The sequence below is a fragment of the Lytechinus variegatus genome, chromosome 4 (assembly GCF_018143015.1).
Source record: "Lytechinus variegatus isolate NC3 chromosome 4, Lvar_3.0, whole genome shotgun sequence".
Classification (NCBI taxonomy): domain Eukaryota; kingdom Metazoa; phylum Echinodermata; class Echinoidea; order Temnopleuroida; family Toxopneustidae; genus Lytechinus; species Lytechinus variegatus.
Window position 1 is genome coordinate 33,325,701 of NC_054743.1, and position 25,629 is coordinate 33,351,329.

General features: G+C 36.4%; 1 protein-coding gene across 1 annotated transcript; it reads left to right on the forward strand.

Annotated features, from left to right (window-relative positions):
• The first annotated feature begins 7,614 nt into the window (after positions 1 to 7,614).
• Positions 7,615 to 25,596, forward strand: LOC121412953. The gene is made up of 10 exons (XM_041605715.1): positions 7,615 to 8,047; positions 9,832 to 10,209; positions 10,626 to 11,012; positions 11,369 to 11,746; positions 16,077 to 16,460; positions 16,808 to 17,203; positions 20,796 to 20,993; positions 21,621 to 21,998; positions 23,629 to 24,015; positions 25,190 to 25,596. Exons 1-10 carry the CDS (start codon positions 7,663 to 7,665, stop codon positions 25,594 to 25,596), a joined length of 3,678 nt encoding a protein of 1,225 aa, XP_041461649.1. The 5' UTR covers positions 7,615 to 7,662.
• Positions 25,597 to 25,629: the final 33 nt, after the last annotated feature.

The window sequence follows — 25,629 nt, forward strand, 5'->3', positions numbered from 1 at the left end:
TGATGGAGAACATAATTATTTCATTACATTGTGTTTACACTGTAAAAAAATGAGGTGCAAATTTAGCACTTACAATGCTTGCATAGTGACTGTATACGAGCGCTGATTTTCTAGTTTAAATTTGAGGTAGAAAATCAGCACTCGCAGTACAGTCACTATACAAGCACTGTTAGTGCTAAATCAGCACTTTATTTTTTACAGTGTATGCTTATTGTATACTTAATGGTAAAGTCCACCTCAGAATATCAGATGAGCACAATATGAAAATGTCATCAAAATCGGATGTAAAATTAAAAAGTTATGAAATTTCAAAGTTTCGCTTATTTTATAATTATAGTTATATGAAAGAGCCAGTAACATCCAAATGAGAGAGTCGATGATGTGACTCACTCACTATTTCTTTTGTTTTTTATTGTTAAAAAATTAAACAATATTTCAATTTTTACGAATTTGACTATTAATAATTAATAATGGAATTCCACTTGTTCAGGGAGGAATGAAACTTCATTTCACATGACAATGACGAGAAAATCAAAATATTTCATACTTTCATATGAAATACGAAATACAAAAGAAAAAGTGAGTGAGTGATGTCATCAGTTCCCTCATTTGCATACCGACCGAGATGTTCATATAACTGTTTTGTAAATAAAGCGAAACTTTAAAATGTCACTTTCTTATTTTACATCCGATTTTGATGAAATATTCGGTGTTATGCTTGTTGAATTTTTCTCTTTTTATTCAAATCAAGTTTTTGTTGGGGTGGACTTGTCCTTTTAATAATGCCTACATGTTTGTATCATTACACCTTTGGATGGTTTAGCACCAGGATACGTGACCTCGTTTATGGAACAACGCTCATCTGGTACTGGTGTCACTCATCATGTACCCATCACACACCTGAGGGGATTTGGAGGCTGTGCCTTTCCTTTTATCATGTTTATTGCTCCACGCCTTTGGAACTCCCTCCCGTCTTCGCTCCGTGAATTTGACAGCATTGAACTCTTCCAATCATTCCTCAAAACTCACTTTTTCAGCAATGTGCAGTAATTAGCATTGGATGAGCCTGCACCTATGAATGTTTTTAAATATGGCACAATATAAATTCTGTGGATCGTCGTCTTCATCATGTCAGTGCGTCATTTTACCACTTTTTCTTCTTAGATCTTATTAGCGCCATCTAACGGTTTGCTGCAAATATTAAACGGATTGCAGTTTCCTTATTGAAAAGTGGGAGTATTTTTAATTTGTGTCAATTCTCAAATGTGTTTTCTGTATAAATCATATTTAAATAAATGATCGCACATCCGTCCATATGTTGACCACCATGAACAAAGAACCACAATGGGAGACTCAAACCACAATCTTCCTGCTGTAATAATATTTATCTTGGTATCTGGATATTTCACAGGTAAGCCTTGTGTTCAATAATATTATTTTTATTTGATTTTATTTTCTTCTGCTTGCCTCTCATTCGATAATATTTTTTCCCAAAATATAACAAACATTTATCTAAAAAACTGTATAAATAAATATATATATTTATGTATATATATATGTATATATATATATAGATATATGTGTATATATATATCTTTTTAAAAAGCAACATCGCCAATATGGCCATTTATAGTCCACATTGTCTATACATTTGTAATCTGTTTATCTTTAATATTAAATTGGTAACATACGCACTGCATATTTTCTTATCTCAAAAGACTTGAATTCCTGTGCTAAAACTCATTACCAGCAACGTTAACCCGATCCCTTCTAGAATCAGCGCGGTCCATGTAGAAAATATATATGGAAACCATAGAATATAGAAGTCAACGGGTTAAAAATGTATTACATGCCCTTGTCTACATGGTCCTCGAAACAACGACAGAAAAATTAAACAAAAAATTGAATGACATAGTAAATAGGACTCTGAGCCCGCAATAAAAATGATTCATGTCTGTTTGTCGTATGCAATCTATATGATCATGACAATGTAAATTTGATTGAAGTGCCTGGTCACGTATGATTCAATTCAATGTACCTGTATCTGCTGGCGGTTAAAAATTATTAATTTAACGCTAAGACCATCCCATCTGGGGGCGTTTCATCATTATTTTCGTCCGACAAGTTGTCAGATCTGACAATTTCCTGGATTCTGATTGGTTGAGAAGCACTGTTACTTTAGTAACTGTCGGATAAAACAGGACTTGTCGGATGAAACGTCTGACAAGTCCTTTCATGAAACGCTCCCCTGCAAATGACTCAAATGAGTATACATAGCGGAGATTCAAACATTGCTAACAATTTCACCGAAATCCGATCTGGCGATGGAAGGATGTAATTAAATTTTCAGATTTAATTTTTTTTTCAAAGGGATAGATATGTACGTAAACACACACACACACACACATATATATATATATATATATATATATATATATATAAGAAAATATACAGTGCGTATTTTACCAATTTAATATTAAAGAGAAACAGATTACAAATGTATAGACAATGTGGACGTTACATGGCCATCTGGGCGATGTTGCTTTTTAAAAAGATATTTACGATATAACCATATATATATATGTGTGTGTGTGTGGGTGTGTGTACATAAACATTGTAGCCAAACCGGCTTTCTCTCCTTACGAGCTGGTTCGTTTCGGCTGCAATATGTGAAGTCCGTCTATGCACTTCTGACTGTTTGCTCCTTCTCTGTAATTTGGATTATATCTCATGAATTTCAACATCTCAGTCATTCCGTATCTCCATTATATCTGTCATTCCAGTATATCAGTATCTCCGTAATTTCATTATTTCGGTATCTCAGTAATTTCAGTACTTTCACTCCTCAATTCCTGTCAGTATTCTCAGTAATCTCACTATTTTCATTATCTCGGTAAATTCGGTATTTTCCCTGTCTTAATAAAGTCAGTATTCTCAGTCCTCGTCAGTCTTCGAACACTTTCGTATTTCTGTTTTTCCAACTATCCATTCTTGTAGCTCCATACAACGAAATAACAATCAAGCATGAAAGCAATATTATTTTATTACTTAAGAAATCATGCTCATTCTGTCGCAACAGGTTCCATTCAAAATTGGACAGAATTTCGTGCAGAAATCTCTAAATGCCAAGCATATTGCCTGGCTCATAATCGAGCATGGAGCCAGATTGTGCTCAACGATTCAGGAGGGAGATTGACATAATCATACACTTGTAAACTCTATGTAGTAAATACTGCTTGAATACATTTCAAAGAAAAAAAAACAATCGATTACAAACGATTACTGAATTTCCCTATGCAACTATATACATGGATTAAAAATTGTTCAACACTCTTCACTTTTACGAAACCATGCTGAACCTTAAACTAACTTTTCAATTCTTTACATGTAGATGCACACCCACCCAATTTTCCACAGGTTTTACTGGATATGTAATATAAGGGTGGTAAGCTAGGATCTGGATGATCAGGACGGAGTTGTGGTGGCAGTAATGATTCGTTATGGAGATGGGCCGATGGAGATTAAAGAACAAGTCCACCCCAACAAAAACTTGATTTTAATAAAAAGAGAAAAATTCAACAAGCACAACACTGAAAATTTCATCAAAATCGGATGTAAAATGAGAAAGTTATGGCATTTTAAAGTTTCGCTTCATTTTACAAAACAGTTATATGCACATCTCGGTCGGTATGCAAATGAGGAACTGATGACATATCACACCCACTATCTTTTTTGTATTTTATTATATGAAATGTGATTTTTGTTCTCGTCATTGTCATGTGAAATAAAGTTTCATTGCTCCCTGACAACGTGGAATTCCATTATATTAACATTTTGTGTTTCAGGCAAGGAGGTCCTAATCGTCAAATTCGTAAAAATTGAAATATTGTATAATTCAAACAAAAAAAACAAAAGAAATAGGGAGTGAGTGACATCGTCGACTCTCTCATTTGGATGTAACTGGCTCGTTCATATGACTATTTTGTTGAAAATAAGTGAAACTTTGAAATGGCATAAGTTTTTTTTACATCCGATTTTGATGAAATTTTCGGCATTGTGCTTGGCTGATTTTTCTCTATTGATTCAAATTAACATTTTTCTGAGGTGGACTTGACCTATAATGTTTATCGGTCACTATAACTTGACAAAATGGGTTTAATGATTTCGGATGAAATTCTCATTTTGTTATTCATACCAGTGGAATCCGTGTTTGGTCAGACTGAAGTATGTGATGACACAATCACCCTGAGTTTGTCGTCACCAAATATGACGGTTACCAATCCCTTTTTCGGCGATCCTTCCTCGACACTCAACTCTCGGGTGAACTGCATTACTACTTTCGTTGCCATTCCCGACAGCATGCAGATTGAACTGCGGTTCATTGAGGTCCAGACGACGAGTTACGAAAGAATATCTATCTACGACGATTGGTCGACGGCTTCTTCAACCTTCCTTATTGCAAATTTTAGAGGGGTCCTTGAAATGTCTCCAGTCGTCACATCTTCCCGTGGAGGATTGATCTTGATCTACAGCGATTTAAATAATGCTGTAAATGGACCTGGGTACTTAGCCGAAGCTCGAATAATAGGTAGGTACAATTCATTTTTTACATGTAACATAAAGAAAATTATATATTTGGTGACAATCAGTATATATAACAACTGATACACGTTATTCTCCGCTTACATATGCCTTATTTCCACTTTAAAAAAATATAGTTTCTTTCAAAAATTAATACAACATACTGAAAACCCTTTTTTGCGATTAAAAATTACACCATATTATGACGAGGTATCGAGGTTTAAATTTTTAAAAAATCAATAAAATTCGAATCTTATCTGCATATTGATGAGCCGAATATAAAAATACATTAACATGTTTTTGCTTGCAACTTGTGAGTGCTTCAGTAAAATTTGTTCGAATTTCGAATACAAGTACAATTAAGAAATTGCATGTATTGAGTGGACTTGCAAGAGTAGGAATGAATAATTTCTTAAATGCCAATCCATAGACGGGTAAAACAAATTATGAAAAAGTTATGTCATCACCTACCCACATTTTTTGTGGTTCAGGACGTCAAGAATATTCAAAAGATGATTTTTTACAGGTAAATACCTATATCATTTCAAAGGGTATAGGGAAACGGTGCAATAAAATGAGTATAACGCGTTTAAAGTCGCGCGAACCCGTTTTAATCATTCTCATTAAATATATGGAATTTTTATTAATTTTTTATTGAGATTATTATCTTGAAAGTTAGCATGATAATGTTTTTGTTGTATCATTTTCCCTTTCTATAATACTGGTTGGATTAATGCTCCCATCTTTTTCAACTTATTTAATTGTATACATCAAATATAATTATTATGTATATAGTGATTTGCATAGGTATCGGGGTAGCTGCATTGTGTACCACATGGCACTTTGCCATGCACAGTTAAAAGCCATTACATCATTTCTAAAAATAGCTGCACAGGAATGGTGGAAGGTTCTACTTTAAGGTAAGGGAAATTAATTATACATTTACGATCATAAATAAAACATAAATAATTATAGACCTTACGTCTACTGAGTTGACAGATGTGCAATATATCCAATAAATAATCCAAAGTAAAAGTCCAATTTGGCTGGCGAAAAGTAAAAGTTCACAATGATGGCAATGATGAAACCGATGTTGAAGCACGATGAATATCAAGAGTTACTCTAATGAGTTGAAATGTCCGTGAAGGCGATGTTCAATTCAATTCAATTTATTAATAATTCATAAAATGCAAAGCAGATATATACAATAAAATGTGTATGGGTATCACTACAAAAGCCTATGGCTTGCTAAACAGTGATCCCCTTACATACAAAATATACATCATGACATGGTAAATCAAGAACTTAAAGAACAATCAAATCTACAATAGGTCAATTACAACCAGACTACAAACAACAGACACACAAAAGAAAACACACACACACATTAAAAAAAATGTTTGTGTAGGTTTTCTAGAATCAATATGCAGATAAAATAATTTTTCTATATTTAGATTTAATAGCATATTGTGAATGTATATTTTTTATTTCAGATGTAAGAGCATTCCATAACTTATGTTGATGATTAACAGTCAATGGGTTGAAAAGCGTTCATTAAACAGGTTGATGATCTCGATGAGAACTGAGAATTCCTCTCTCAAAGTAACGGCAAACAGTTCATTGATGGTGTGCAAATAATTCCACAGAAGATGATTATTCCAGGTGGAAATAAATTCTGCTCTGACATAAAGTCTCTTAGCTCTGATCTGATGAAGTGATCTGGTATGATATGATGATGATGTCCTTGAAGAATCTGCCAGTTTTATATACTAATTACAACAATTCTAGATCCTTCTAGTATTCACTATTCTAGAGGCTTCTGGTATTGTCTTTTAAAACAACGTTCTCCGTCTTTCTGGAGCATTCTACATTTTTAAAACAATCTTGAATGACCTAAGTGAAATCAACAACAATGTCAATAAAATAGCTAAGCCTATTGTAAACATGGTAAAGTAATCTGTATTCCGATTTAAAAATATAATTGGCCTTTAAATAGGCAGAGGCCTGCTTAACAAAAGCTTTTACAAATATGTTGTGGAATGTTCTTGATCATTCTAAGAAATAGATATCATTAAAGAGAAAATAACGAAATAGATGAATGTAATTGCTTTTACAATTCTTCTTATATGTAACATTATAACTAGAAAGGTATAGAAATGACGAGGTTTCAAAGATTTGCAGGCTGTTGCCATGGTAACCAAAAGTAAACAAATGTGCATCGGTTATTTTTGACTTATGATCACGCCTTTTGATATCATGTTGTTGTTGATGTTGTTCTTATTGGGGGGGGGGGTATTCAATGGTAACAATTTTCACGCGATCTATAATACATTCCCATTTCGCTTGGTGTCTTGGCAGAGTACATCAAAGGTTTTGCAAAGACGAAAATCCTTCCAATTCAAGGTCGTTCCAGAGTTAAAATTAAAAATCCGCGTCATTTTCACCAAATGTTGCACAGTTATAATTTAGAACCGCAATATTCCAAATATGCCTACATTAACGTGGGTTCATGAGCTTGATTTTTTGCTATCGCTCTTTGAAGTTCACCCATTTGAAAGGTCTCGAGAAATAAAATCAATTTTGCATTTTTAGACACCACGAGATCACCACGTTGAGTCTAAACCGTTTAATTCTCAGTCAAAATCCATCTACATACTTCACAAAATATTTACATTAAAGTTCAGAATTATGTACTTACTATTCTCGTGCTCTTTAAAGAGTTGGAGCACCTTCAATTTAAAAAATAGGGTGTGAAAGACGACAAAAACATATCTAAAAAAATTAAATTCATATTAAACAAAAGTTATTTTACTGGTACCTTTCTGTTCTGTACTTTTTGTTATATATATATATATATATATATATATTAATATATGTCTGTGTGTGTATGTATATACATGTATGTATATATTGCTCTATAACATACATAGCTTACCATGTCAAGCTTCGTAGACATCAATTCAGATTCATTTCTTTTAAAGATGTCTATCTAAACTTTGGAGAAATTTACCTGGGTCTTACATAAAAATGCACACAAAGATTTTATTAATTGAGTCTTTGTCTCACTAAACAGATCTTCCTATGCTCCCTGCATCGCTACCAGGAATTTGTGGCGGCACGATGACTTTGACCGATTCTAGATCTTCCATTAGCTTCTCTTCTCTTATCTACGACAACGGCGAATCGTCCGCATCATCGTTTGCAGCTGAATGCACCATGCACATTAACAGTCAGTCGGGTCAGGATGTCCAGGCAGTTCTGGATGATATCCAATTAATCAATGAGTACGTACGAATCTACGACCATCCTTCATCAAGCGATACAGAGTTCTTGGTGACTACCTTATACAGCACTGAACAGGCAAGGGCAACTGTGTTTTCATCACAAGGCGGGCTGACCCTTGTGTATTCTGCAAATCAACTAACATCGCATGGTCGAGGGTTCCGGGCTGAAGTCAGTATCTTGGGTGAGTGCGGGGGCCAGGAAACGATTTTAGAAGAGGGGGTGCTGGTTTGGAAAAAAAAAACATTTGATAAGGGTTTTTGCTATAAAAAAAGAAAGGTGCTCTTGGTCAAATTTCAACATGGTACACAAAAAAATTTTGGGCAACATACTGTCCACACAACAATGGGTTAAAACTTTATCCAATTCTGGGTAGTTTTTAAACCAATAACGTGTGCTTTGGGTGAAACTTCACAGTATCGGTTGAAAACTACCCAGAGTTGGATAAATTGTCTAACCATTTGTTGTGTGGACAGCATGTTGCCCAACATTTTAAGAGTGTAGCATGCCAGCATGATTTCCAGGTGCTATGGCGCATAACATATACGCAGCACCTCCGGAAAATCTTGGGGTTGCTTTAGCACCGTACTGCTAGAAGAGGGGTTGTCCCCGGATGGAGATGCTCCACGCTTCCCAGAGCCATGAGTGAGTGAGGGTAGGAACTATGATGCAATGATTATAGCTTTGCGTTGCAATGACTTCTCTGTATTACTAGTATACATGTAGGGTGAGTAATGGAAATTTCTCAACTTTTTTTCCGTATTGGCATGTCGTACATGTACTTTCTACTATAAATTAAGGCTCAGGAGAAATGTCGTTGGAAAGTATACATTAGCTTAAGGGCGTAGGCTGGGAATGCACCGGGTGCACCCTCCCGCTGAGGCAGAGGAGTTCCGACACTGACAAGCAAAACGAAATTCGCACCCCTTCTTCTGCTTTCAACAGCTGATTTTCCAAACTTTAGTTCCACCTCCACAAGATGTGCACCCCATACCACTTAAGTTTCATCTTCCCAGGATGTGCGCCTCCCCATGCTCAAACCAGCTTACTCCCTTGTAGCTCTTACCCACCACTTTTATGTCTTAAACTTAAATACTTGTATCATTAAATAGCTTTGCTAAGCAACCCCAGTTTAGCCTTCAGAAAGGGCTACAACATGGATTAGTTCTTCAAAGTAATCTCTCCTCCAAAACGGTAGAATCAAGCTCAGTGTTTAGGAGACTTGGTTTCTGTTATTTCATGATACAGCCATGGGCGGAAATCCCAGGGGGGACAGGGGGGTCGTGTCCCCCCTACTCAAAATAGTAGTGGGGGACACAATATCAAATGTCCCCCCTACTATTTTGGGTCTTTGGTGATGCTAAGAAATATATCACTGAAAATGGAAATAAAACGTGCGTTTTGGGACGAGATGACCTTTTTTTTTTGCTTGTCAAATATATTTTCGTCGAAATGACCTTAAATTTTAGGTAATACCTTTCTTTTTTTTTGCTTGTCAAATTTTCCAGACCCTTGACCCCCTACCTTTTGGGAGAGATTTCCTCCCCTGGATACAGCAAAGAAAAGGCACCAAATCGGCAAATTATTCTTCTGCATTTTCTAATGTAATAAATCAAATAGACCACACACCAATGGAAATTCGACCTTCAGTGGCACCAACCCTGCTGGAAAGACCACAGTGTGATCATAGTGTGTTCACATAGTGGACTTTGTGAACATTTTATTCATACTACTCAAATTCAACAGTGTGAAGATATTCTTACACTGTGGACACCTCAAAAGTGTGAGAGTGTTCACATTGTCGACTAAATGAAAATGTGATTCGCACTGTTGAAATGCTAAAATTTAACAGTGTGATTGTAATTTCACTTTGTGTTCCACGCCATGAACACACTGCGGCACACACTGTGAGACCATGTGTTATTTCATCATTCTAATAATTTGCTCTGTCTTAATTGCTCTAAAAAGATGGTATTCCATATGAAAGTGATGGACTCTGCGGGGGCGTTATCTCTCTCTCGGATTCTACACCAAACCATACCTTCACCACTCCCCTTTACAACAATCCATCAATGGACAACGTTGAAATCGACTTCACTCTCCACATCCTATCCCCCGAAGGAAAGCAGGTGCAACTGATGTTCCTTGATATTTCAACAACCACGAGTGAGACTATTTCAGTCTATGATTACCCACAATCCTCTTCGCAGCGTTTTACCTATATCTCCGGATCGGTCAATGTCGAGGTGACAGTCTATTCATCCGCTAATGGACTGACTGTCATCTATCTGGATAGCTCTTATAAATACAACGGCCGTGGTTTCAAAGCAGTTGCTAGCGTCATTGGCAAGTTTTCTATGTTTTATTCCATTAACCTTTAATCTATAGCAATAAACTGGACATGGACGGGCAGGAAGGGGCACTTAATTAAGTCATAAGTGTTTTGAGGAACTTCCAAATGAATTAGTTCACACGACTCTGAAGCAAAAGTTACATTGCAAGATTATATGCGGAATATATAGACATCCTTATTCCGATCCCCTCTTTCCCATATACTTTATTTCTTTATCTATATATTTATATATGTATATGTTGAATGTTTGTTTTTCATAGTCATTTTACTTGCCAAACATAATAAACCTGCCCACGTAACACCTGCAGTTCCAGTAAATTTTGTTTTCTTGTTCTCGTCCATTTCCCCTCAGTCTGACTTCTTAATCTTTAAAAAAAATCCAATGTCTGTAACCTGCTTATTCTACCAGCAGATGTGTCACCATGGACTTTTCCGAGTTTTGCTGGTGGAACTATCGATTTATTTGAATCAAGACCGAATGCGACCTTCTACACTCCTTTCTACTTCCCATCGTCGAATAATGACGTGACCCTTGATATTCTATTCCACATCTTGTCTCCGGCGGGTAGCCAAGTCCTACTTTCCTTTATTGATATTGCTACAACCTCGAACGAGAAGATTTCTGTCTACGACCATCCGTTTTCCATGTCTACAGAGTATAGGGTAGCTCACATCTACGGCCTACTCGACACAGGTGCCGCTTTTTTCTCAACGCAAGGTGGTTTTACAGTAGTGTACGATGACAGCAGTAGCTCAAGCAATGGTCCAGGATTCCGTGCCGTAGCGAGAATATTAGGTAAGTATAATAGTTTGTAACAGAATTCTGCAAACCAAAAAAAATCATTACGACGATATGCGTTGCATTAGTAATCAGCGTTACCGTGGTAGTTACTGTTGGATGGCAAAGTTACCATAACACTTAACTTTTATGCAACGGGGCATTGAGCCTCGTTAAAAACCTGGGGGATTAATGAGCTCTAAAGCGGAATAAGCATGTAACAGTCGTTTGATTGTGAGTGCACTGCCAAAAATGAGTAATTGCATTTCTTGTGCCACCGGTTACTGAGCACTAGATCTCAACACGGGCAGTCTGTCATTAAATCATCCATGAAGATGGTGATTTTATTTATTTAATCTAATTGTGTCTTGCAGATATCGTTCCTTCCGGTCAGTCAGCACTTTGTGGTGGAACTGTAGTGCTTGACCAAACAACACCTAAACTCAATTTCTCGTCACCCCTGTATGATAGTCCATCCTTTGTAGATGTCCACGTCGACTGTAGAATTCATATTACAAGCCCTGAAGGGAAGCAGGTACGACTTAACTTTATTTACATCTATACAACTATTAGTGAAAGTATCTCTGTTTACGACCATCCATATTTGTTGACATCCCGTGTAGCCTTCTTCGTAGGGACCCTTACAGCGCCCTCAGCGGTGTACTCGTCTTCTGGAGGGTTAACCATCACCTACGACGATGGAAACGATCTGTTCAACGGGCCCGGATATCTAGCTGAAGCAAGCGTTCTAGGTATTTACCACTATAATCTGGTTTTTATATTTGTATGACGTCATTTTGAATCATGTTACAGAACATAATACAAATGACATATGCGGTATGTTAGTTTTAAGGCAAGAGCCCTTTTGGTAATGTTATTCAATAAGAATATCACTGGTTGAGAAAATATTGATTTTTGTGTAAATTGTTTAAAATAATTATTTTTTCGACCAAAAGTTTTCGGAACCTCTTTAGTCCAGTCAATCTAGCCAGAATAGGGGGGTGACCCGCCACTAATTGCAACACTTGATTTTCCACTGCAATGCTTTCCAGGAAGGTCCCCTTAACAACATACTAAAAGTCCCAAAAAATCCAAGCAGTGGAAATTTATGAAATTTGCATATTATGCAAATTAGCCATAAAAAGTTAGAAAAATAAGGAAAATAGTCCAAAGATTACAAATTAAGCGTCCAAAACAATTTAATTTGAGCGAAAAGTAATGATAAATAACTGTATTCAATGTTTTTATTCAAAAGCGCAAACAAATCTACCTAATTTGCATATTATGCAAATAAGCATCCTTATATGGAAAAAATTTAAGATATTGCAATTGTTCTCATATAGACTGCTTGAAAACATTTGATTTATGTAGACATTTATATGCTACTATCACTAAGCATGAGAATTCATCACAATGCCTGAAAATTAATTTGCATATTATGCAAATTAGCCATTAAAAATAGGAAATGAGGAAAATAATCCAAAGATTATATTATTAAATGTCAAAAGCAATTAATTTGAACAAAATTTTAATGATGAATAAATAAGTACAATGTTTTTATTTTAAAAAGCTAGCAAATCTGCCTCATTTGCATATTATGCAAATAGGTATCCATATATGGAAAATGTCAAGAAATTTTGATTTTCTCACATTGACTGTTGTTCAAATCATTATGCTGCTATCACTAAGCATGCATATTTATCCTAATATAATTTGTATTTAAGGAAATACTGGAAATGTGCTCTTCACGTCCTAAAACCATGTTGTTAGTCTGACAAGATGATGCAATTGGCAAGAACAAAGCACATTATTTGAAATTGGTGAGTAGTTTGTTAGAGCTGACATCCCTTTCTTATATGGATGGGAACGACAGAAGGGGGGCCAAGAAAAGCAAACTTATGGCAGGTGAGAAGTCTCATAAAGAAGTGTAACAGAGATTCCATCTGGCCTAGTAGCTTCATGCAGATTGCTTTCTTTAACAATTTCTTCAGTAGTTTGGCTACACCCGCTTGACTAAAAAATAATATGTTTTCTGGCCATGTCTGGGTCAGAACAGGGTTCCAGGACTTGCAGAGCAGCGTCATCATCATCATGATCAGTGGTAAATACTAAGACTAAAAAATCTGTTGTCTTCCAATGTCTTCCATGATATTAAGGGCTTCCAACATGCTAGTTGTTACAGCCTGGATCATTGCCAATCCGGTCAACAAATTATGTACTATAGGCTTGTCTATAACCATTCTATGGTCCTCTAATGCATTGTAGCTATTCTGAGCTTCACCTTACTGATGCTTTAGGAGCTCAACATGCGCAAGCCTTCCTATAAAACTTTTTTTCCGACACAATTTATGTCCAGTGTCTCATTGACAAAGTCCTCTTGATTGACATTCAATCTCCTATGCTCGACTTGTCGGATTTCAGTATGTACAGAGAGTTGTATGATTGTCCAAAGTACATCTGCATGACACTATGAAATTCAGCATTCCTCCAGAAGACATCCTTAGTCGTACCATAATTTCTGAAAGGTTTATTCCTCTGTATACCCTCACGGTATACCAATGAATAACACAAAGTGGCAAACAAATCCTGGAATGGGTACACACTGTTTAATCAATGTTGGATGGTATTTGATGGTGATGTTAATGGTGTTCCGTTGGCTTAGTCCTTCATCTGTTAACGTCTACTTGGTTGTTCATTGTCTCACTGAGGAATTTCCATTTGCCATAAATATCAGGAAATTGATATTATTTGCATACGATTTGCTTAGAAACTATAGCTACAATATATGGAGATAGTTGCCATCCTTAGGAGATTCATCAAAGAGGAAAGAACAGAAAACGGATGCTTCATCCTGAAGCAGCAACTGGATTCAGCAAGGACGTCTAATCATGATTCCTGTATCTGAAAAGATGTCTATATACACTTTAAGCCTTTATCATGACTTTATGAATGGCTTTCATGTCGCTCGTATGGGCAAATGCTCATTGGTACAGTACTTATAAACCATGCCCAGGGATCTCGTGATCCAAGGAAGTTACTCATATTCACCACCAAGACAAGTGGTGTGCTACAAGGAACAAATATTCAAAGCTAACGAGCTTTTATTTGTACTGGTTGTGACATCTTGTACTGATCACATGACAATCAAGGAGCATGATAGCGTGGACTATACTAGCAAGAAACGCAAAGACTCTACCAAGTCAAGGAGAGAACAAGGGTAGAAATATGAAGCATTCAAACAGTGGGACCCATGTAGAACTGATTCATCTTTGCACAATATGAGTGGGGTATCTACTCCGGTGGTAACTGCTCATGAAAAAAGTCAATAACCAAGCAAGGTCATCAAGGTTACATATATATAATCAACGTGGAATTTTAGAGGAAAATATCACAAGTTTTCTTGATTATTTATAACATGCCGGATGCTTCTTTGCATAATATGTACATTCCACTTCAGATATTAAGCTGATAATTAATGTACTAGGCATTCTTAGTAGTCATATATTGATCTAGATCCACAGAGGGGAGACCTTTGAAAGGCCTTTCAAAGACCAAAAATTGGCAAGGTCTTATACAGCAGTCTCCAAGATCACTGAATTTTGTCATTTCTGTGGAATGGCTCAGAAAGACCCCTCGAAGAACTCTGAAAGACAACTGTCCTATAGAGATCTTTCAATGGTCTTTCAGAGATGTTTATGCATCAAGTGATCCTTCAGAATTCTTTCCATAGACTTTGCCTGGTCTTTCAATTATCTTTCGACGATTTTTCAATGATCTCTCATGAGTCTTACAGTAATCTCTGAAAAAATATCGAGAGACTGCCGAAAGATCATAGAAAGACTAATAAGAACTTCGAAAGTTCATTGAAAGACCAGCAAAAACAATTTTCCGGTAAGACCGCTGAAAGACTGTTTTGAACCGTTTTAAAAAGTTTTGGACTTAGGGGACCACAAAGACCATTGAAAGATCTATCAGGAATCGTGAAAGACATCAGATATCTTTAAAAGTTTGTTGAAATATCAAGCAAGTTTTATGGTCTTACAGCAGTCTTTCAGAGGTCTTGGTCTCTGTGGAATGAGGGTTTAACTGTTTGTGTGAGAAAAATAAAAATTTCTGGTTTGTTCTTTTCCTACAAGGATGCTCATAATTATGATGTAGATTTATTTACATTATTTTTTATTTGAAGAATTATTAAATTTGTAAAGATTATCATGAACTTCCGTTCAATTTATATTGTTTTCCGCACTTGATTTCCAAATTTGGGATTATTTTCCTCATTTGCAAATTTTTATGGCTAATTTGCATAAAATGCAAATTTTGTGATTTTCCCATGCTTGTCTATTTAATGACTTTTAATATGGTTTTAACTTCCTGTAACTTAAGGCATTGCCATATTCAAATTTCAATAAATAATCTACTTGCATTTTTTGAGGAATGTATCACCAGTGTGTTTTCTTGAATATTTATTACATACTTATTTGCATAATATGCAAATGACACTACAGACACTAAGCTAAATATAAATCTATTCAACGTCCTTAGTGATAGCAGCATGTAAATTTCAACATTATTGAAATTTTCAAGCAGTCAATGAGAGAAAACTCACAATATCTTGACAATTTTTCCATATAAGGATGCTTATTTGCATATTATGCAAATGAGGTAGATTTTTTTGCACTTTTGATTAAAAACATTGATTAAAGTTATTTATCATGAATTTTCGCTCAAATAAAATTGTTTTGGACACTTTATTTGTAATTTTCGGACTATTTTCCTTATTTTTCTAACTTTTTATGGCTAATTTGCATAATATGCAAATTTCATAAATTTCCACTGCTTGGATTTTTTGGGACTTTTAGTATGTTGTTCAGGGGACCTTCCTGGAAAGCATTGCAGTGGAATATCAAGTGTTGCAATTAGTGGTGGGTCAAACCCTATATTGACTGGACTACTTGATCAATCTGAAAAATTATTACAACAATTCATAGTTAGTAACAATAGGTTTACTGGACGGAAAAGGCGACAGTTGTTCTGATTGGACATGTGCTTGTTTTTTACGTGCATATATTTTTCTTTTCAAAGATGGCCTTCCCGCCAATGAGACTGGATTCTGCGGCGGAACTATGACTTTTACTGCGGATTCACCAGTAGTCACCTTTGCCACGCCTATGTATGATGATCCCTCTACTTCCGATATCAACATGGACTGCACCATGCACTTTGTTGCTCCATCTGGCAGTCATATCCAGCTCATCTTCTCCAACTTTGTTACAACAACCTCAGAAGAGCTTGTTGTCTATGACCATCCTTCGAGTCAATCAGCAAATGCCGAAACATCGCACCTTTGGGGACCTTTGAACTCCAGAGTTGCCTTCTTCTCGAGTCAAGAAGGATTAACTCTCAATTACATAGATGGGAGTAACTCATTCAATGGACCCGGTTTTAAAGCCGAGGTTCGGCTTTTAGGTAGTGTATGCAACGGTTCATGATATATTCACGCTAACATACGTGTTCGCCACTTCCCCAACTATCCCTTCATTTAGCCCAAGGCGAACCATTTTTGTTCCTCATTTTTTTGCAGAACAGAATATGACAAACATGTGTTATTTACATTTTCTAAGTATAATTCTGACTCGGTCAAAGAGATTTCATGTCCCAGAAGATTGTACATAGGCAAATTTACTTGTTAGTAACTACTAAAGAACTACTTAAGGTAATCTACTGAAGGACAATAATTCAAATTATTTTCAGAGAAGTGTCACCATTTTTGTTCTAATCATAATATTCCCTATTCGTTTCCCATTTCATGTAAGATTGGATGGATGGGGACATTGTACCCAACCAACGAGGATTCTGCGGGGGAACATTCGCCCTGTCTTCCTTCTTGCCAAATGTGACATTCTCCTCCCCGATCAACAACAATCCTTTTAGCAGTGCCTTCTCCAAATGTGAAATCCATATCACAAGTCCTATTGGAAAACAAGTTCGGGTTATTTTCTCTAAGATAGAAACAGCGGAAAATGAATACGAACATGTTCACTTCTACGACAATCCTACAGCTGCGCTAAACTACGTGTTGATGAGTGTTAATGGTGTCATTGATGTCCCTTTAGTCGTGTACTCTTCGACAGGAGGACTCACATTGCTCTACGATGATACACGTTATCCAGACAACGGAAAAGGTTACTCTGCTGAAGCTCAGGTCCTGGGTATGTATCGTCCTGTTCTTATATAGCCAGGCCTTTCCTTTATCTCAATCATCATCTTATCATTGCATTAAAATTGATGTCAAAGGGTTCTCGAAACACGGAGACGTAATGTAGGCCTGTCCTTTTCTTCAAAGCTAACCTAACCGGGAAAGGTTTTCAGGATAAAACCTAGCCGTGTCGTTTAGATATCTACAATATAAGGCTTTAATGCTATATCAGCCTTCACGCTCCATTATACCTGCAAAGACTAGAGGCCAAAATATTGACAATTTAAATTTTACAGAAAAGCACTTTGTCAACGATCGCTCACTCTTGTAGTAGATACATACGACGAACATATATGCAGCATACTAACATGGAGAGGAATATGAATATAATAACGTGCATGTCGAATCACATACATGTATTTACTCAGTTACATTTCTACTAAGAGGGAGGACATATTTTCCTCATTTGCTGAGCTCGCATTTACAGATTCAGGTTAGATACAGAAGGAAATAATTTTAATAAGGCTGTGCAGCTGTGTTCTTCAATGAAGGAAAGGTTTCAATCTGACATCTTGTTACGAAAAAAATACAGATCAAACGCATTCTTCCCACCCCCGCCGTTCTGACGTTTGACTTGTTTAACCGATATTCCTTTAATCTAAAGTTGAAAGATTTCATTACATTTATTCACATCACAAAAGGAAAGAAAGCGAGATCAAAATTCTCCAGATTCCTGCCCTTGTAATCACAGGGAATCTTACGGATTAACAGATAACGAAAAGTGTTCACAAAAACGGTGTTCGTAATGCTTTATAAAACAATTTGAAAGAAAATAATGTTTGAGTGATGAAGGGTTAAATCTACTGACGAGTATCTTGAAGAAACTTTCTAAGCTTAATTTTTGTGTATATTGAGCCCTAAAGGATTATTTTTAAGGAATTCATGAGAAGTATCCATATCTCACCATCGTCAGCCAATACATGTGCATTTTTTTAGAATTATACCTAAACAAAATCATGTTTGAGTGATGAAGAGTTAAATCAACTGACGAGTATCATGAAGAATTTTTTTAAACTTAAATTTAAAAAGAGTTTAGGAAGGGAAAATCTTTGGTATTATCAAGAGTGCCCCCAAATCAAGGGCCTTCGAAAGTGAATATTGATTTAGCAAGAATTGTCTGGGGTAGAGGTAGATAAATTCGTCGGACTGATGTGTAGGATATTTGTGAGTAGCTTTGTTTTTGTTACATCAAGAATCAAACAGAATCAAACAGTATCAAACAATCAAGTATTTCCAAACTCAGACTCATATCAAATATCAAATTAAGTATATCAGACTAAGCAACCTGGACATACCTTTCAAGAAGGGAGCTGTTTTACCAGTGTGTCATACATGCCTTTTCTAAGCATTTATCACGTGTTTCAGGTTACGTGATCAAAGTCAAAGGTCATAGTTTCACTGAGGTTTGACCATGTTTAGTGTAAATTTTAACCAAGGTTAAATATTTGAAAGGTCATGATAACCTACAAAGGGTATGGGTAATAGTATCATAGATCATCTTGCGTGTGTTTCTTGTCACGTGATCAAGGTCAAGGGTCATTAATTTTAGGGTTAATGCGCTTTGACCATGATGTGATTTCTCTACCCAAAACTTAACCATTGCTAAGAATTTCATTTTCAATCTAGGCCTAATTTTTCAAGTCCCTATTCTATAAAACTTCCATATAAGGATAATCAAGTATCAGCAAATAGATAAATGACTTTCAGTTTTCCATTTAAAGGTCAGTGGTCAATAGGGGGTCAAAATTAAACAAATTTTTTTAAAGAGTTTAGATATGATTTCTAGTTACTGGGTCAAGGTTCATTTTAGATCTATTTTTTACAATAATTTTGCTCATAATCTTTGAATAAGACCTTTTTTGGGATCACAAATGTTATCAAATGAAAGGAAATTTTTCAGTCAAGGTAAAAGGTCACTTGAGGTCAGTGAACTTTGGATGTAAGATGAAGTTCCTTTTCTCTTTTTGAAAAACGATTAATCTTAAGTGAATGCTGGTATTTCATTTTTTTAAGTAAGCACTGGTGCTTCATTGAATATCTTAGTGCAGGTGATGTCGTGGAACGCTTCTTGCAACGGCTGCCAGAAGCGTTCCACTTGTTAAGTTCAAAACAATGTTCCCCAAAATTACCTTTGACCTCATACTGACCTGATATTCACCAATTTACTTGAAAACGTTTTCATTAAATATGTCCTTCCACTTTCAAAGTTATTCGACACTTTAAAAACTAATTTGTTGCAATGTTGATACCACGAACATGGTCAAAGTTCATTAACCCTAAACGATCTTTGGCCATGATCATGTGACAGCCTGAAATTCATGGAAGGACATACGTGATACTACATTAGCCATATTATTTTGTGGTATCAACATTTCAGTCTTAACCAAGGATTAGTTTTTGAATTGTCATCGCAACTCTGAAAGTACAAGGACATATTTCATGAATATTATATATAATAGTAGGCATGTCACCAAATCGAATGGCTGAGTCTGCTTACTTAGGTTACTTAATGGTCATTTGGCGTCAATAAATTGTCAACTTTAAACTTAGTTAAATTCTTACCTTTGACCTTGACATAAAATATTCTTTTCAATTCACATCATTTGTGATATCCAATATATCGGTTGACGCAAACAGGTTTCATTTATCGTTATCAAGTATTTTTTCGGGTTACTATCAAAATATTAGTACTTATCCAAGTTATTTGATCTGACATGAGCTTTCACCTTGTACCAGTAACATGAAATTATTCTCATCTATTCTCATCTCATTTCTGATATCTTATAACTGTTATATGGATGTTTATCCTAACTGATAGTTTCAAATATCAAACTGCATAACGCTGAAAATGTCATAAAAATCAGATGTAAAATGAGAAAGATATGGCATTTTTTAATTTAGCTTATTTTTTCACAAAACAATGATTTGCACAACTCAGTGTCATGCAAACGTGTCAGTTGATGTTCATCTCTCACTATTTCCTTAGATTTTTTATTGTTTGAATTATGCAATATTTCAATTTTCACAGATTTGACAATGAGTACCAACTTAACTGAGCCACAGAATATTAAGCAGTGGTAATTCCACAAGTTTGCGGAGAAATAAAACCTTGTTTTACAGAACAATGAGGGGAAAATTAGATTGTTTCATTTTTCATATAAAGTAAACCCCCCCCCCCCCCCGAGAGAGAGTTATGCCACCACCTCATTTGCATACCGACCGGGATGTACATATAACTGTTTTGTGAAATTAAACTTAGAAATGCCATAATTTTTTTTTTTATTTCACTTCCAATTTTGATGACATTTTCAGCGATATGCTTATTTGATTTTTCTCTACTTGATTGGGTCATATCAACATTTTCGTGGGGTGGACATGACCTTTAAAGAGATGGAGAATACAAAATTCTTTGTGCGAGGCATTATCTGTAACAATACGAGACACAATAAATTGATAAAATGATTTACATAAAAATTCATTGATAATAACCTACCAAGAGGGACAAGGTGTTAGAAACGTTTGGGTTTTTTTTCATGACGTTGCAGATACATCTTCATCTTTTGAACTGGGTTTCTGCGGAGGTGAAATCGTATTGACAGAATCGATGCCTCGCTTTAATTTTACTACTCCGTTGTACAAGATGTCTTCACTGGCTGAGGTCGATATTAGTTGCGTCCTTTCCATTACGAGCGACTCAGGACAACAAGTTCGATTCAGGGTGCATAACTTTGACAGTCCTTTGGGTTCAAATTTTCGTGTGCACGACCATCCTCGATCGTACCACAATAACCTGATATCGACACTCTACGGTCCTCTGAATACAAGTGTTGTTTATTTGTCGTCTGAGGGCGGGCTGACTGTGGTTTACTCTGATCTGTCGAAGTCCAACGCTGAAAGAGGGTTCTTTGGGGAAGCTAGCATTTTAGGTGACTTTTTCTTATTTTCTCTCTATCTTGTACAATTAAGCGGGAAATAATTGTATGTTAGCAAAGGCGCAGGATTGGCATTGGAACGCTTAACATGGTGTAAGGACACGACATAACCATGCTTACATGAACTTGATAGACATTTCGAGGAAATACCGGAGAAAAGAAAATTACAATTTACTTTCAGATCCTTTGCTTCATATGTTCTCAATTGAAAAGTCTCACCTCCCTGTTCCTACGTTTCATAAAATCTTCCATATACTTTATATGTGGTGCATGGGTACGTTACCATATTTCTCACCTATACCAATTATTATTTCAGGATTGTAAACAAAAGGCAGAAAGTGAAGAATTGCACACAAAAAATATAAATAAAAAATAAGGACATAGGATTGCGGGAATAAAAGGGTTTTTTTTTCTTCTTTTCTTACAAATATCTTGCAGATTCATTGCAATCCAACCAACATGGATTCTGTGGCGGTACGGCTGACCTAACTATGTCGACACCGAAACTTTCACTTTCCTCTCCCCTTTACAACAACCCGTCAACAAAAAGTCTGCACGTCGATTGTTCATTTCACATCAAAAGTCCAGCTGGGCAAAAAGTCCTTTTGACATTCTTGGATATCGAGACAACGACCGATGAAAGAATATCAGTATATGATCACCCGACAGCCACTAGTTCCCGTATCGCCTATCTATATGGGACCGTCAGGACGCCAACAGTCCTGTATTCATCGGATGTCGGATTGACAGTAATCTTGGAAGACCGCAGTGATGCTTACAACGGACCTGGTTATGCAGCTGAGGCTAGTATTCTTGGTAAATAATTCTAAAAATCTCCAATAACACCTATTCAAGTTATTTTCAGTCGAATGGTCGGAAGCTCACAGTCAGTCGGCAAGCCCTGAAAAAGTAGCTTCTTTTATCCAAGTGATATTCATGACTATAGGGTTTTTGCATAGTTAATGAGCTTGGTGCGAACCAAAACACGTCTTTTTATTCTGCCATTGCTGCTCTAAATATTAACCAAATTTCATTTTTGGTATCTTTGTAAAGAAGAAGAATCATTCTTTTAGGTCATGTGTTTGGAATTTTTTTAAAAATGTTGTAATATAGGGAAAACTTTTGATATAAAACATGAAACAAAATGATTTTTTCATGCAACAAATGTTGTTGTTTTCACACTTGATTTCTGTTTGAGTACAAATGATTTTCAGATCATAATAAAGCTGAAGATCTACGCTTTAATAGGATATATTTTGTATAAGAAGATGTATCTTAGATGGGTCAGCAGCCAGCTTTTCATAGGCCAAGTACATTTAGCAGCTCAAAAACAAGGATACTGCACTCTGATTGGTCACAGAGACCACACACCCACGCAAATTCCAATGTTCCCCACACTGGGCCTCTGCAAGGTCACACTCACCATGTGGTAATCTCTTCAAATAACCCGCGCCTGTTGTTGTGAAAACATTATTCAGCCAATCAGAACTCTGGATTTTATGTTACTCAGAAATTTTAGAAATCTCGTCTTGCATCTTGATGGAAAAAGCTGGCTGCTGACCCATCTAAAAGATGCCACATATCAAGAGTGACATTGTAAGAAAGTATAGAGTTTGAGCTTTCTGATGATATAAATAATGTTGGTACCTAAAACACAAAATGTTGCACAATTTGCAAGTGAAAACAGAGGAAGAAATTTCTGTTTGATGCATCTTTTCTGGTAAAAAAATCACTTATTTATCAAAATATTTTATTCAAAAGAAATAACCAATATGAAAGAGTAACATTTACTCTTCCCAATGGTACAAAAATTATCAATTTTACTCCAACAAAAAGTGGTTAAATTCTTCGAGAAAGAAAGTCTCACAATTCACGAGATTTTGCAGGGACATGAATTCAGCCACGAGAGGACTTGGATAAATCTAGCCCACTGCTCAAAAAGAGTGTCATTCACAAACTTAACACATGCTCTTTCTTCTTCTTCTTCTTCTTCTTCCTCTGCTTCTTCATTTCCTTCTTCCTCTTTTTCTTCTTCTGCTTCTCTTTTTTTCCCCTTCCCGTTACCCCCGGACGTTACCCGTAGCTACAAATTGGTCTACATAAAGAACGATGCTCATATTATGCATAGCACTACACCCCGTTTATCGGCCTTCTCATCGTTTACGAGCGCACATGATTTGCATAAATGCATAGAATAAACAAGTCTCTGAACGATGCGAAATAAGTAAGCGATTTTAGAATCGACTGTAATTGATGATCAAAAATCTAACGGAAGAGAGACCTATTGGTCATAGCGATTCAGTTCACCTGTCGCCTCCCAGACAGGTGACGAAAAAAAAATAACAAATAATAAAAATAGTAATAATAATGATAATAGTAAAAATAATGATATTGATGATAAAAATGATACTAATAACACTCTAAAAACTTTTTTTGTTCTTTTGAGACTTGCCGGCTTACCAACCTGGCTTCTGCGGCGGTTCGATGGTTCTCAATTTTACCACGCCTCGTGTTGCTTTTTCAACTCCAGTCTACGACAACCCGTTTGTAGACAATGTTGTTACACTCTGCAAGATGTACATAAAAGCACCAACCAACTATCAGGTTAAGCTCACTTTAAAAGTCATCGAAACCAGTATGGACAAGCAGATTACAGTCTACGATCATCCCTCATCAACTTCATCCAGTTACCAACTGTTTCATTTCTACGGTATCTTGAACGGGAGTGCCATCATCATTTCTACGCGTGGGGGACTGACGTTGGACATGCAAGACGTGACAAGTCATTACAATGGAAAAGGTTTCAGTGCAGAAGCTCGAATATACGACTTCGGTAATTAAATAGTAATATAAAGCAATAAAAGTATATTTTCTATTATCATAATAAAAAATCAGTATAAATTAGATTAGAAAGTAGTAGTAGTAGTAGTAGTAGAAGTAGTAGTAGAATTAGTGTAGTAATAATAGTAGAAGAAGTAGAGCAGGCTTCGTGATACCTTGGATCTTGTCGAGTAGAACCTTGTGATGACGCTTGGCACCATCATTTCCTAGACCCGTTCCTCCTTTTCAGCTAACTAATAATGATAATAACAATAATTATAATAGTAATAAAAACATTGAAAAGAAGATGATAAAATGATAAGAATTAGGATAGCAGTAACAAAAGAAATAATAACCGTGAAAAAATAATCTAGTACTAGATCTATTGCTGACCCCTTGTAAAAATACAAATTATGAATTACTGTAAAAGGATAACAATAATCTGAAGAAATGAAAGACAATAAATTGCACTTATCAACACTAGCAACTGAGGATTTGAATAAAAACTGCACGTATTAAATGAGGACACAGAGCGAGTCGAGGACTTCGTATGCTTAAGCCTGCATCCCGAATCACCGTTAAGGGTTCAAAGGATGTTCTCGGATGTAAAGTAGATGTGATCCTCGGTTGACCATAGTCCTCAGCTATCGATTATGTAGTAGAATAGTCGTTGATCTCCGTCCGTAAGGTTGTGCGTTTGTGGGTATGTGTGCGTGCATGGGAAGTTGCGCAGGAGGGTGTGTACGTGAGGGTGGATGGGCGTGTGTACCCGCTTTGGTGTACGGCTCGTTTTGCAAGTAGTCCTGAGCCGCTCGCATTGGCGGCGGAAGCCAAAAAAATTAGGGGGGGGGTCTACCTGAAATTTTGTGACGGACACATGTAAAAAAATTGACAAGCAAAAAAAAAAAGGTCATCAACCAAAATTTTAGGGGGGACAATATACATTTTAAGGGGGGTTCACCAGAATTTAGGGGGGACGCAGGAAACAAAATTGGCGAGGAAAAAAAAGAGCTTATCAACTAAAATTTAGGGGGGCCGTCCCCCCACCTCAAATTTTTTGGGGGATCTGTCCCCCCCCCCCACTTCCGCCGCCTATGGCCGCTCGCAAGTATCCGTGGATTTAATTTGAAAAAAAATCCGTTTTCCTTTTATATTTACAAGGTTCTACATTGTTATTTTTAATTCAGGTGGGATCTCGTCCACGGAGCTCGGATTCTGTGGAGGTACAATTGAATTGAGCGATGAACTACGTTTCGTCAACATATCGTCCCCATTCTTCGGGAATCCGCTGACTGCTGCCGATGCATTCATGGAGTGTATAATGCACATAAAAGCGCCTTCTGAAAAGCAAGTGGCTCTAACTTTCCTAGTCTTTAATACTACTAACAATGAAATGGTTAGGGTGTATGACCATCCTTCATCGGCTTCTTACATGGTTGGTAGTTTTCAAGGTGATCTGCAAGATGGAGATGCAGTCATTGTTTCTTCCCGAGAGGGCATCACTATTGTTTATGAAGATGACAGTGCTTCTCCGAATGGACCAGGATTCCTTGCTCAAGCACAGATTCAAGGTGGGCACGGCTGTTGGTTCTAATATATTTCATCCATGTTTGGCGAGTGCAGCCGT

Coding starts and splice junctions, on each gene's coding strand:
- LOC121412953 (XM_041605715.1), top strand. CDS start 7,663: ATGCTCCCTGCATCGCTACCAGGAATTTGTGGCGGCACGATGACTTTG. Junction 10,210..10,625: donor AGCAGTTGCTAGCGTCATTG/GCAAGTTTTCTA, acceptor TTATTCTACCAG/CAGATGTGTCACCATGGACT. Junction 11,013..11,368: donor TGCCGTAGCGAGAATATTAG/GTAAGTATAATA, acceptor TGTGTCTTGCAG/ATATCGTTCCTTCCGGTCAG.